Raw genomic sequence first — 13550 nt, 5'->3', positions numbered from 1 at the left:
CGGAGGCACACACCCGGACCCAGCCCACGGACCCTGCTCCAGACGGGAGATGCTCCAGGTGCCCCTCACACAAACCCTCTGTTCCAGGCCCCTGTGCCTGCAGGGACGCTCCCCACCCGCCTGGGACACTCACCCATGGATGGCATCACGTCCCTCCGGCTCGTCGGGGTCCCCGTGCCCACCGAGGCCGTGGGAAGAGCAGCCCCACGGCTCCAGGAGCTCTCGGATCCCCGATCCCAGGCGCGGCCGCCACCACACCCTTGCAGTTCTCACGGGCAAGTTGGAGCCTTGGCAAAGCCCTCGCTGGCAGTTGGCCCCATCAGGCTCATTAAGTGCAATTAAGGCAGAGCGGGCATCCCTCCCCCTGCCCCTCTGGGGGATATTTTGCTTTTAGACAAAATAAACAGGGAGGTTTTGCGTGGGCTCGGGCAGGTGCTGGCACCGGGCAGCAGCAGGTGGAAACACCGAGGTCTCTCGGGGAAAGCCACAGTGAATCAGCGCCCAGCCACAATTCCAGCCCTCCTCCTGCTCCCAGGGGTGCCCATTCCAGCCCCCTCATCCTGGAGGAGAGCACCAGACCCTCTCCCCTTTGCAAAACAGGAACAGGGAATGGGATAAAACCGTAAGGAAGCTGCCCCCCACTCCTGCTCTGATTTTCAAAACGCGGGGAAAAGCTTCCACCCCAACCTAAAGTGGAATTTTATTGCAGCAGCTCCTCCAGCATCACTTCGAAGCCGCTTATTGAACTGCTGCTCCTCTGCCTTCTCCATGCCCACAGCCCCAAACCTGGGAGAAGGGAGAGCGCAGCAGAACTGCCCGATCCCCTCCCCATTCCATCCCATCCCTCCTCCCTCAGGGAGCCCAGGCAGGGCCAAGCCCCACCCACAGCGGGACACACATCGGGAAGGTTTAAACCACGCAGGGCCTGTGGGCAGGACATCACCCCAAACCCCGGCGGCCAACGGGGCCGGCACGAGGCCGCAGCTCATCCGCGATTTTCCCTCGCACGAAGAACCGGCGCTGACGGCCGCCAAGGCATTGCTCCATCGGCCTGGCACTGCCAGACAGCTCCTGTCAGCAGCGAAATCTGTGAGCTCCCGGTATTCCTGGCAGGTTACAGGGGCTGGCCCTCACCCTGGGATCTGTCAGAAAGCTCCGGAGCAGGGTAGGGAGGGAGTCCCGGGAGCGTGACGGGGACCAGGCACGGCCGGTGCTGCTCGAGGAGGATAAAACAGCCACACTCCATCCCCGTCCACTCTGGGACAAAGGAAAAAGCCAAAGAGGATCCTTAAAGCTTTCTGCTCCCCTATGGAAAAATCAGCTGGAGCTGTCCCAGGACAGACTCGATGCCAGCACATGTGAGAGCTGGATTTGGACTCTTGTGGCTGTCCCAGGATGATCCCGGCTCAGCTGGGATCCAGGTCAGTGAGAGATGGGCATTTCCCAGTCTGGCTCCTAGCAGGAAGCACCAACCCCCCCGGTAAAACTGGGAAAGCTCTGCCACTCAGCCGAAGCCCCAGAGATGTGTCACGGCCACCTCTGAGCCATGGGAGGGGTGTGGCCGAGCCCCCACCGAGAGCTTTGCTTCAGATCTTTGGGGTTTACTGGTGCTAAAGGGATTTAGCCAGAACAAATTAAAATTATTTCCCGTCTTAATTAATTCTACTTTCACTTCCTGGCATGTGGGAGCTCGGCCTCCTCCGGCGCAGTGAGGAGCCTCAACTCTGCCCAGCCACAGCAGCAGGAGCTGTGCAAAAACACAGGAGGGACTTTGCAGCATTCCTTTGTCACCACCCGAGCCCTGTCCACACTAAAAACATCCCCAAAAGCCAGAACCCCCTTTCCTGGCCATATTTCTCCATCACAAAGCAAGAGGAGACCTTCGCCTTCCCTCCTCCCACCGCACACGTCCATGCTCCGAGGAGCAGCGATTGTGCCTCTTGCACAACAAATCCCCTCCTCTCCCAGCCCGCCCCACATCCCTTTGAGGCAAAAAGGAAGAAGGCTGGAAACATCCTTCCTGTGCCGCGGACAATGCGATGGAAATAGCCCGGGAGGAGCGGGAGCGGCCGCGGGAGCCGCACGCGGTCCTGGCTTCCGGCCATTGTCCGGCCGGGACGAGCCCGGGCAGCTGCAGCCCCGGCCGGCAGAGCCAAAACCACCTCCTTGCCCCAGAGGAGCAGCCCCAAACCCGCTGCCCCATCCAGGGCACGGCTCCGCCTTCACCTGGGACCCCCGCAAGGGCCAGGTTCAATCCGAAATCCGCCGGCTGCCGTGGGCACGGCGCGGTCACCGCTCGGCCTCGGGAACCGGGGACGTGACCACCACCAAAGCCACCACCAAAGCCGAGACGGGCGGGATTTTCCACTGCAGAGGGAAAGCCAGGACACCCAGATGGCAGAAGATGCTTTCTCCAGACCCAGCCCTGAGGGTGAAACGAAGCCCCCAGGGAGCTGGTCCCGCCCTAAATCCCTATTTTCTCCTCCAGATGGGAGGTGCACGAGTTCAGCTGCTCCAGCTCACGTCAGCAGCTGGAAAACCCTGCAAGGACCCACGCAAGCCTGGCCTGCCGAGGACGCTGCTGACGGCAGCTAAGCAGGGCAGGGTGGCAGGAGCAGAACCACTCAAAGTCACGAATCAGTCCCCAAATTTGGGATTGCCACTCAAGTTGGTGCCAGTCTTGGCATTCACCTCCCATTTCTGAGGGCTTTGGGAGGGCAAGTTGTCACTTGCAGCCCTTCTGCGTGATCGAGGTGGTGACAGAAGCTGTTTTTCTTTAAAAACACCCCAAAGCCATACATATTTTAAAGGTCTGAGGTGCTTTTAGGGCCTGAGCTGGGATTTCAGGAGTGGCATCACCTGGATGAGCACCGCAACAGCCAGAGCCGCCCTTCTGGAGGGAGGGAAACGGGATGGATGATGGCACACGTCCCTGCTCCTGCCACCACCCCCGGAGCCCCCCGGAGCAGGGGGACCATCCCAGCACAGCCTGGCCCCTCTTCACCTGCCCCAAAATGGGGCCAGGCCCTCTCCGAGCCGCCGGGGGCTCCCAGGGCCTGACCGGGCTGGGGTTGCTCCACTGCCTGAACATTCCCAAGCGCATTTCTGCCCCGCTGACGGGTTAAAAATAGAAACCAGCAGCATTATTGTCCTGCAAGCAAAAATAGAAAGATCACATCCTCGCTGCTGAAAAACGGCACAGCAGGGACCTCTTCTAACACAGGCACAGGGGAGAGCTCTATTTCGGGAGCGGAGAACTTGGGAAGTTAGACCAGAATCCTGAAATTTGTGATGTTGACGCACTGCAGCATTCAGCATCCACGGAAAACTCGCCTTCCCTCTCCTCTCCCGGCTTCCCTGGGGTTTTGCTCAGACTTTCAGGCCACGAGGAGGGTGCTCAGGCTTGCACGGCACTCCCAGCGAGGAACGCACTGCCCCGTGCTGCCCTCGCAGATGGGAACAGCCCCGATCCAGTCTGGGAGTGGTCTTGTCACCACCATCGCCACTTAACGCTTCCCAGCTCCCAAGGCAGCGCTGCAGCAGGAAAACCCCATCCCTGCTCTGCTTCCCAAAGCTCCGAGCAGCTGCCACATTCCCGGCCCAAAAGCAGCTCGCAGGGTTCGCCCTGAAGGGAAGAGCCACCGGTGACCCCGGAGCAGGGGATGCCCTGAGACTCCCTGTCCCCCTCCCTGCTCCCGTCCCCCTCCCCTGCTGGCTCCGGAGGGAGGGGGGCCTCAGCCTGAACCTCGTTTTTGGAAAGGGAATATCCCTACGCAAGCCTGGCCTTTCCATGAGTGTTGGTGCGTTGGGGCCGCTCCCACCCAGCTGGGACCCGGCTCCAGATCCAACCTTTTTCCTCAGCAAATCCCCCGGGAGAGGAGAGGAATGTGGCAGGGTCACATCCAGCTGCGGGAATCCTGGCTGCTGCAAAGGAGGGGAAAATCCACAGGCGAGGGGATGTCTGTCCCTGCAGCAGCCTCCTGGGGACGGCTCTGACTTGGGGGTGCAGCACCAGGACCCCGGATCCCAAACCAGGCCCCGAACCCCAACACTGACCCTAACACTACCCCACAGCCCCCCAGAGACCGCTCCCCTCCCAAACCAAGCCTGCGGCTTCCAGCCCGGGGCAGGAGCAGCCCCGGGAGGCCTGGGAGGAGGCTGGCGTGGAGAGGTCACTCCACCACCCTGAACATCTCCCCCGTGTCCCCACCGAGGCCGTCAGCGCCCCGGAGCCAGCGCAGGAACGGGCAGAGCATAACTCACTGCACCCCGCCTCCCCTTCGCCCCAAAACCAAACACACACCCAGAAACGGGAGGGAACCGCTCAGGGGAAACCCGGCAGTAACTCCACAGCAATTCCAGGCAGTCCCGTTCCCCGGGGGAGGCTGCTCTGCCCTCTCCCGCATCCCCCCTCCACCAGAGCCCCTCGGAGATCCCGGGCCAGGTGCCCTGGGCCAGCCCCCGGGGCCATTCCCTCATTTCATTCCGTGCACATCCCAGCTGGCATTTCAGCCCCCAGCCAGTGCCAGATTTCTCTCTGCTGAGCCAATGCACTTGGAAATACATGACGACTTCAGCAGATTAATTGGAAACACAGCCCGGGTGTTGCAATCCCAGGAATGACTCCAATTTCAGGAACAAATGTTTTCATAGGATCACAGAATCATAGAATATTCTGAGTGGGAAGGGACCCACAAGGATCATCCAGTCCTGCACAGACACCCCAACGATCCCACCCTGTGCACCCCTGGCAGCGCTGTCCAAACGCCCCTTGAGAATTTGGCGTAACTTCACCAGTTTGCTGAACATTTCCAGCTAAACTGGGACAGACTCCACTCACACCTGGGATCATTTTTTTAATGTGGCGTGTTTCAATTAAAAACCTTCTCAAGAAGATTTAAGACGCACCACAGAGGAAGAGGCAAGAAGAACAATTTTAGTTTGCTCTGTAAATCTGCTCTTAAAACCTCGCTGGTTTTGAGCATCCCAGGGCTCCCCTCAGCCCTTCTGCAAAACCAGACCCAAACTCTTCCCCCAAGATCCCAAAAACCCACCAGGGCTGGGAGAAGGATGATGATGGAGGAGGGGTGGAGGAGGGTTCCCTGGATGGAAACCATTCCTGTGCTTCCATATTTCCCACCCCTCCACAGCAAAACCTCTCCCCTTCCAGGGGTTTCAGCCCTTCCTCTGCCCATCCCTGTTTGCTGCCAACCTCTGCAGCCGCTGCAACCCTTCAAAGGTTGGACCTGATGATCTTGGAGGTCTTTTCCAACCTTAACAATTCCACGGTTCCACGATTCTCCCCTTGCTGCCAAGAGCCCTTTCTTGGTCACAGCTGAGCTGCAGCTTCCCCACTGCCGAAGCTCCGGGAGATAAGGGAAGGAGAAAAGCTGGTCCGTCCACCCTCGGAGCCTGGCAGGGAGCTCCGCTCGGGCCTCCCGCTGCCAGGGCTCCCCCAACCCAACCAAAACCGTGTGGGATGTGGAAGGGGCCGCTGGAGGGAAAAAGGGGAGCCGGGAGCTCGCTCGGCTCCGAGAGCACCCGAGGGTCAGTGACCCAAAGAGGGGGGGCTCTGGAGGGAGGGACGGGCTCTGGAGGGGCTGTGGCCGCTTCTTCAGACCCCTGTGGCTGCTGCAGGCACGGGGCAGTGCCCGGGTGAATTCCTGCTTTGGCAGAGGTGGAGGAGCTCCCAGGGCGAGCGGAGGGGTCTGGAGCGAGGAGCCCCTGCCTCGCACGGCCCCCGGGGAGGCCACGATTCCAGCGAGATAAAACACATTTGAATCTTCCCAGAGAAATCAGCTCCCGCAGGCCTGGCTGAGGAGCTGCACCTCCTCTCCCAGCTGTTTGGCTGCCCCTCTCAGCCCAGCCCTGCCAGAGCTGGAGCCCAAGCCAGGAGCAGCACAGGCTGCACAAACCCTCCCCAGAGCCCCCCCCTGCCCCACTCTTCTGGGCTTAAATCCACCGACCCAGCCCCAAACCCAATTCCCTTCTTAGCCTTTGCCTCACGGAGCTCTTTCTTCCCTGCATGAAAGCCACAATTCCCAGCCAGACCTTTGGGGTGTGATTCCCCCTCCCTGCCATGAAGTCAACGTAAGTCAGAGTGTTTCTGCCGTTAATTTGGATAATCTGACAAAATAAAAACCACCAGGATTTGTAATGAGATGTCACTTTGGGAGCTTTGCTCATCCCAGAGATCTTTCTTCAGGGCGTCCCCATCCCTGTGACTGGGAGATCCATGGGCTGATGCTGAGCACATCCGAAAAGGGACCAGCACGGGAATGGGAACCTCTCCTCTGAGCTGGGCTGTCGGGGTCAGACTGGCTGGTCAGTGGGAGAGCTCCGGCCAAGCCTCATCGCTCATTCCCAGGGTCAGGAATGTGCAAGAGCTGCTGCGAGGGGATGACCACAGAAGCCACGTGGACAGGGAATGTGGCGGGGTTTTGCAAGGATCTGCTCCAGCCTCCCCCTCCAAGCCAGGAGATCCAGGAGGAGTGGGGAGGACACATGGATTTGTGCAGATCCAGCACACGCCCCAGCTCCAACCAGGCTGAGCCCACAAATCCTTCTGCAAGTTTCTCTGTCCCACCCCCAGATGTGCCAGCACCCCGTCCTACACCCTGCGCCCCTCCCAGGCACACCCTGCACCCTCTCGGCTCTCCTGGCACCGCGTCCCAGACACGTCCGTGTGGGGCTGGGCTGGTTTGGGCTGCGGTGGAGCCGACGTGCCCCCCATGCCAGCACCCAGCTCCCCCCAGCCAAGCCCCAGCCCTCATCCCCAGCACCGGCGCTGATCCAGCCCAGCCCCAGCTGGGACAGAACCTCCACCCAGGCACAGTTCCCGTGACTAAGCCAGACAGACACCCCGAGAATCCAGCCCTGACAGCGAGGTCCCACCAAGGCAAAAACAATACAAACCCTCCCATTCCCTGCTCCTGACGGAGCTTTCAAGGGTTCGTCATCGGCACTGATACAAATCCACACCTCAGAGCACAAACAGGGAGGCAGCCAAGGAACCCGCAGGAACCGCAAACGAGACTTGCTGAGCCCTGGCCAGGGCCGGAGCCGACTCCAGATGTTTCTCCAGGGACTCCCTGGTGCTGTGATTTGACACGAGCCCTGATCAGATGTGGCGTCGCCGGGACCGTTCACACAGGATGGACGAGGCCAACGCGCAAACCACGAGTCAGCCCCTGCCTCCAGCGCGCCCTGCTCTGCTGCAGCCGCCAAAGGAGCCGAGGCCTCGAGTCTCCTCTGCCCAACCAACCAGCCTGGGCTTCACCATCACCTCTCCCTGCAAGGCAGGGCCTCCTTTATGCAGCTCCTTTGAGCCTTTTTCAGTCGCTGCCCTTTCTGAAGTGGGGAGTACAGTGCTGACACTGCATCGAGAGCATCAAAGAGTCACGAGTCCTTACTCCCACCTGATGTCCCATTTCCTTACTCCCACCCGATGCTTTTTTGGCACCACCCAAAAGCACAGCCTCAGTGGAGGTTCAGGCCTGCAGTGATTTTGGAGAGCTCCAGCACAGCCACTGCCTGGGCAGGAGCAGCATCACCTCTCTCCTGACAGGGAACGCTCCCCAGGGAGCACGAGGATGCTCTGAGCACCTCTGGGAGCTGCAGGCTCTGAGCGTTCCCTCTGCACTCCCTCCCTGAGCATCCCCAGATTCTGGGGCACCACAGAGCCCTGCAGGTGATTTTCTGACTCAAACCCAGGTCCAGCGAGTGCCAAAGGCCCTCCTGGCCCAGCTGTGCCCTGCAGGGGGGACGTGCATGGCCGCAGGCGCCCAGTGTCCCTACAGGGGCTCCATGTCCCTGTGAGGTGCCCGGTGTCCCTACGAGGTGCCCGGCGTCCCTACAGGTGCCCGAGGTGGGTGTTTGCCTTGCTGGGTGTTTACCCCCGGGCTGTGCCTGCACACAGCCTTATCTCCTCAGCGAGGGCCGTGTGGCTCCTGCACACACAGAGTTATCTCGAGAGACCTGGGCCTTCCTCTGAGGGCAGCGGGGTGGGGGGAGCTCACCCACGGCTCCGGTACCTGCAGGGGTGTCCCTGCTGTCCAGTTCAGAGGGAACAGGTCACTCAGCTCCTCCCAACGCCCATCTAATGAGGCCAGAAATCTCCCAACCCATCCACGCTGGACCCATCCTGCCCCGGAGCAGGTCCCTGCTGCAGGCCAAGGCCACCACCGCTCCTGGGAAGGGAATGAGCTGCTCTCACACCACCAGAGCACCTGGACATCTCCATCTTCCCAGCCTCCAGCCATCCCAGACATTGCTGAGGTTCCCCCACGTTCCCAACCACTCGGTGCCTCCCCAGAAGGAGCAGGGGGAAGGAGCCCCCAGCCTCCCCCTCAGGTCTCTGGGACAATCGCTTTTTTCCACAGCAGCAGGACACTGAGGCTGAGCCAGGCTGCCCCAGCCTGTCCCCACAGCCCCGGGGCAGCTCCTCCTGCCCAAACCAGCTCCAGCTCCCGCTTGCCCCTTGCCCGGGCTCAGCTCTGGACCTGCTGGGATGAGGGCACCGGGAACCTCCTCCCTTGGCAGAGCTCCCGGAAGCGCAGAGCTCGTGTGCTCGTGGCCTCGGGTCCAGCCCTCGACGCCCTCGAGCTCAGCTCTGTGGGAAACCTCGGCCTTGGAAAGGCTGCGCTCCCCGTGATGCAACTCGGGAGACTTTTGTCATCGCCAGCTGTTTCCAAGGGGATGAGGTGGATGAACCAGGCTGCTTTAGGAACTGACCCTCGATGCCGCAACCCCACCTCCCTTCCTCTCCCTCCCCCACGGCCCCGGGCCCTTTGCTCACACGGTTCCTGCAATTCCTGGCCCTCGGCTTCGAGGCTTCCGCCACCATCTGGGCTCCATTTAGGGGAGCTGATGTTTTTCACAGGGCTGTAATCTAAACTTTGGGATTGAGTTTACATCTCGCATACCAGCGTCTCACCGCCGGGCCTGGCCACGCACTGGGGGCTGGCGGCTGCCAGCCCTGTGCCGGCGGCTCCGGATACCTGGGAACGGTGCAGGGCCAGTGCAGGGATCCTGGATCAGGGATCCACCCTCAAACCACCTCTGGATCCAGCCAGACACTGCCCCTGCCAGTGGGTGCTAGCTGGGAGAGCCCAACAAGCTGGGAAGCAGCTCAGCTTTCCCCAGGAGGCTGCGATGGGAGACAAAGCCCAACATCAGCATTATCCATCTCCAGCAGCAGGAAATTCCCCAGCCCGGGCAGCTGGAGATGCGAGCACAGGGAGGAGAAGCAATCTGGGAGCAGGGATGCAGAGTGGCAGGTCCAGCCCTGCTTGTGCTCAAAGCCCGGGGTGACAGAGCCACCTCAGGGCCCAGCGAGGCTCCTGACCCAGCTCTGGGCAGGCAGGTGACAACCGGCACCCCCCAGACACCCCCTGCACCCCAAACCCCCGCCAGCCCCCCACCATCGTCGCCAGCCTTCCTCCACCCTCCTCGCCGGCTGCAAGGTGGGCAGAGCCGCAGGCAGTGTCCGGAGGCAGCCAAGGTGGCTCGTTCCCAGCAGTCCACGAGGCTCAGCCAAACCCAAAAAATAATGTTTTCATACTTAGACTTTTCAGGCAGGATTTAGTCATTTGTGGACACGAGGCCTTGGCAGGGCCGCGCTGCCTCCGCTCACCTACCCCAGCCTGTGGCTGTTTACGGCGGCAGAGCCTTGGAAGGAGAGGGAAGATTTGTGGTTTAATCCAGGTGAATTGTTCCTGCTCCCTTTATGGAGCCTGCAGCTGATGGGGAAGGGGGGATTCAGCGTCCCTGCACCGCCAGGGATGGACCCACCGCAGGAGATGAGGATTCAAAGCACAGCCCACCCCCACAGCTCCACAAACGCTGCCTGGACAAACCCAGCAGCACTTTTGCCCTGCCCACCTAATGGCTAAAAAATGAGTTAAGGGCACAAAAGCCAAGCCCTGGCCGGGCACACTCGTGGTAAAAGGCAGAGCGACTGAGAGCTGCTCTGCCATACGAGAAAAGCAGGTTCCACCCCAGCCTTGTGGGGTTGTGCAGGTCCCGTTTGCTCAGCCCAGCACGGGGCACTGGGAGCTGCCAGGGAGAAGGAAGGGGTGATGGATCCAGGGCCCTGGTATCCCTCAGGAACCCTCCATGCCCAGGATCCAACACGAGCTCCGGTCAACTCCTCACCTTAGTGTCAGATCCAAACTTCCCAGGCACGAGCCCAAGGCTTTATCTGCTGTCCCCTCCCTCCTCCCACATTTGTTATTAAACCAAATAAGGCCACTTATCTGCAAATCCTGCCTCTTAAACCAGCAAAGCCACACCACAGCTCCTGAGTGCCATGCTGTGTCCCTGGGGGATGCCAGGAGCTCAGCCCCACACACCCTGTCTGCCTTCAAAGCTCATCCACCATGAGGATCCCGCCACGACCAGGGTCCCACCATGACCAGGATCCCACCGTGATGATGATCCCACCACAGTGAGGATCCCACCACAATCAGGAGCCCACCACAACCATGATCCCACCATGATGATGATCCCACCACAACAAGGATCCCACCACCACCAGGATCCCACCAGGATGTGGCTCCCACCACGACACTTCTGCATTTTCACCCTGCAACCAAACCACCCGAAGCGTCGGCGAGGCTGAAGCAGCCAAGTGGAGCAAGTCTTTACGGAAAGGGAGCCATTCCAGAGTGGAGCTTCGTAATCAAGCTCGGAGACACAGGAAGGATTCGCTGAGGCAACGCTGGGATCAGCAGCACAAGCCCATTAGGGCTGGCCACTGGCAGGAGGAGCGTTCGGAGGAGCCTCCGTGCCCTCCAGGCACTCCAGCAGAAGTTGCACAGCTGTCCCGACTGGGAACGACAGATAAGGCTCAAATGATTCATTCAGTGTAAACCTTTATTTGTTCTTGCTTACCCAGAGGAGCCAGCAGCTGCTAATGCTAAACTGGGCCGGCTCCCAAGCGCAGACAAAGGCCTGCAAAAATGGGTTTAAGGAGGAACTGACTGTTCAAAAAGCAATCCTAGAAGAGGGAGTTAGAAAGAGGGAGTGCAGCGCGGCGCAGGAGGAAGAGGAAGCCAGAGAACACCTAAAAATAAGTTTTAAAAAAAGCAGCGAGGCACAGGACAAAGGCCTCGCGCGCACGTGACCGTTCCCCGCAGCGTAGGCAGGATGCGAGCTCGGAACACAACACTCCCTCCCCAGCAACCCCACGTACAGAGCCCCAGCCACCTCCCAGCTCAGCCAAAGCCATGGCCAGCACCTTTCCCACCCGGCATTGGCTTTTTCCCCCCGCACCATCAATCCCCCAGGTGCAGGATGCTGTCCGTGCCCCAAGCCGGGCACGCTGGGCATGACCCACTCCGGGGTGGAAATGCACCTAACCCAGCAAGGCTGGAGTCAGACAGAACAGCTTGAAAGTGTTGAAGGAATTGTGAGGAAGTCTGGAAAATGAGGTTCCTCCCAAGAAGCACCCTCAAAACCAGCCAAAGTCCTGTGGGAAGCACTGCCCAGGGGTTCCCCTGCATCCCCCCAGGCAGCGCCTTCACCAGATCAGAGCACAAGTGGTGGGCGACTCGTTAGTTCTCTCCGAAACAGCCGGAAAATACAGATGACAAAGGAGCCCGTCCTGTGTCTGCTGGTGCAGCTGGGACCGTCACTGTCGCTCCCCTCCCGTGGCTCCAAGGCTGCACAGCGACCCCGAGCTGGGACCCTCCTCCAGGACATCAACCCTCAGTGCCCTGAGCCTGCCCGGTGGTGGCCGTGGTGGCCCCGGTGGTGGCCCCGGTGGTGGCCGTGCCCACCGGTCCCAGGTGGGAGCTCCGGCCCAGGCGCAGCAGCGAACCCGGGGTTCCCTCTCCGTGCGCATCCTGAAGGACGTTCCCTGCACACCTTCCCCCAGCCCCGCCAGGGTTCACAGCCGTGCGGGGAGGGAGCAAATCCCCAGGGATGGGAGAGGCACTTACAGGACGGGCTGAACATCACCAGCGTGGTGGAGATCTCCAGCCCCGGCGCAGCGCCCTGAGAACATCCAGCGAGTTCCGCTCCCGGGAAGCCGCGGCTCCGCATCCCACATTCACTTCTGCTTCACCCCTGCCGCCCACCCGATCCTCGGCGCAGCAGGGAGAGCATCTGAGCCGTGCCGAGCTGGGTCAGGCGCAAGCGGGGCCACGGAGCAGCCTCTCAGAACTGACTCATCCCGTCCCGGAGCGGCTCTGGCTCCGCCGGGAACGCAGCGGCTCCGGCAGCGCTTATTTCATACCCACACCGCCGGGGTCCCTCAGAGCCCGCAGCTGCGCGGCTGCCGAGCCGGGCTGTGCCCACAGCGTCCCCTCGGAGCCAGCCCGGGCCCGCGGCAGGAGCCCTGCATAGCACTCGCTGCTGGTCCTCACGCCGCGGTCCCTGAGCTCATGACTGAGTAACGCCGGCGAGCCAAGAATAGAGACCTTGAAGTGAAACCTCCCGGGATTGGCAGCTATTTCGGGCGCGCTCAGCCGCCGGGGCTGCGTGACATAAGAGGATATAAAAGAGGAAACTCTGCACAACAACTCTCACCTCACCGAGAGAGGCTCGGCTCGCAGCAGGTAGGGCTGCTGTGAGCGCCTTTGGGGCGAAGCGAACGCTGTGACAGCCCCCGAGGCCACCCCCGTCCCCCCAACCCCAACCCACGGCGTGTGTGCAGCACCGGGACCCCGAGCGGGCTGTCCCCAGGCACAGCCCCAGCCCTAAAGCCCCTGAGCATCGCCAGGGCTGAGCCCACCGGGAAGTGCAGGGCTAGAGCCCAGCAGCCCAGTGTGGCCACGGCTTCTCCGCACTGGGACGCAGCCAAACCCCAGCACAACCCGCCTCCCGCGCTGCCCACACCGTGCAGCCCACGTCGAGCCGAGCCTGTTGCCACAGGTTCAGCCTGCCCAGGCACCTCCGTGGAGCAGGAATTGCAGAGATCCTGCTGTGGCCAAAGGAGACTCAAAGGGAGCCAACAGGACCGAGGCAACTGGAGCACCCCCAAACCCCAAACCCCAAATCCCATCTCTGCCCAAGCAGCCCCTCACAGCTCCAGACTCAGCTCACCCCTGGAAGGAAGGGCTGGGGTTGCACCCAGTCACCAGATGTGGGAGGAAAGATCTGGTCCTGGTTAAGAACCAGCATTAAGATTAATGCAGGGAAATTTAAATGGCAGTTCTGGGAGCGTGTTTGATTTGAACCCTTAGATACCGGGAAAACAAACACACAAAGCTGCAGTTTCTGGAGGTCAAACTCAGCACCTGAAACCAGGCCCTGCCAGTTTACAGCGTGTCCATCCCGTCAGCAGCTGCATTTGAATACTCGTGATGCCAGTGTGCTCTGCCAGCTCACTCAGATCCCAGAAATGTGCTTTCTCCTGGGTTTTTGGTCAGGAGTAAGTCACCAGCAGGGACTGACAGAGTCTACAGTGCTAATTAGGAAGAAATTCCTTCCTGTGAGGGTGGGGAGGCCCTGGTACAGGTTGCCCAGAGAAGCTGTGGCTGCCCCTGGCTCCCTGGAAGTGTCCAAGGCCAGTCTTGGAGCGGCCTGGGATAGAGGAAGGTGTCCCT

The 13550-nt window shown here is 60.8% G+C and overlaps 1 protein-coding gene across 3 annotated transcripts in view; it reads right to left on the bottom strand.

Moving 5' to 3' along the window:
• Positions 1-12358, bottom strand: part of HDAC7 (histone deacetylase 7) — a 33271-nt gene extending 20913 nt beyond the window's left edge. For all 3 annotated transcript variants that reach the window (XM_082299108.1, XM_082299109.1, XM_082299110.1), the window contains exon 1: positions 11943-12358. In XM_082299108.1, the coding sequence (XP_082155234.1) occupies positions 11943-12045 (103 nt within the window). In that variant the 5' untranslated portion in view covers positions 12046-12358. The remainder of the gene's footprint in view (positions 1-11942) is intronic.
• Positions 12359-13550: the final 1192 nt, after the last annotated feature.

Source organism: Coloeus monedula, assembly GCF_965178545.1.
Source record: "Coloeus monedula genome assembly, chromosome: 30".
In the NCBI taxonomy this organism is placed as follows: Eukaryota; Metazoa; Chordata; class Aves; order Passeriformes; family Corvidae; genus Coloeus; species Coloeus monedula.
The sequence above is the reverse complement of the archived record's forward strand: the minus strand, read 5'-3'. Positions and strand labels throughout refer to the sequence as shown.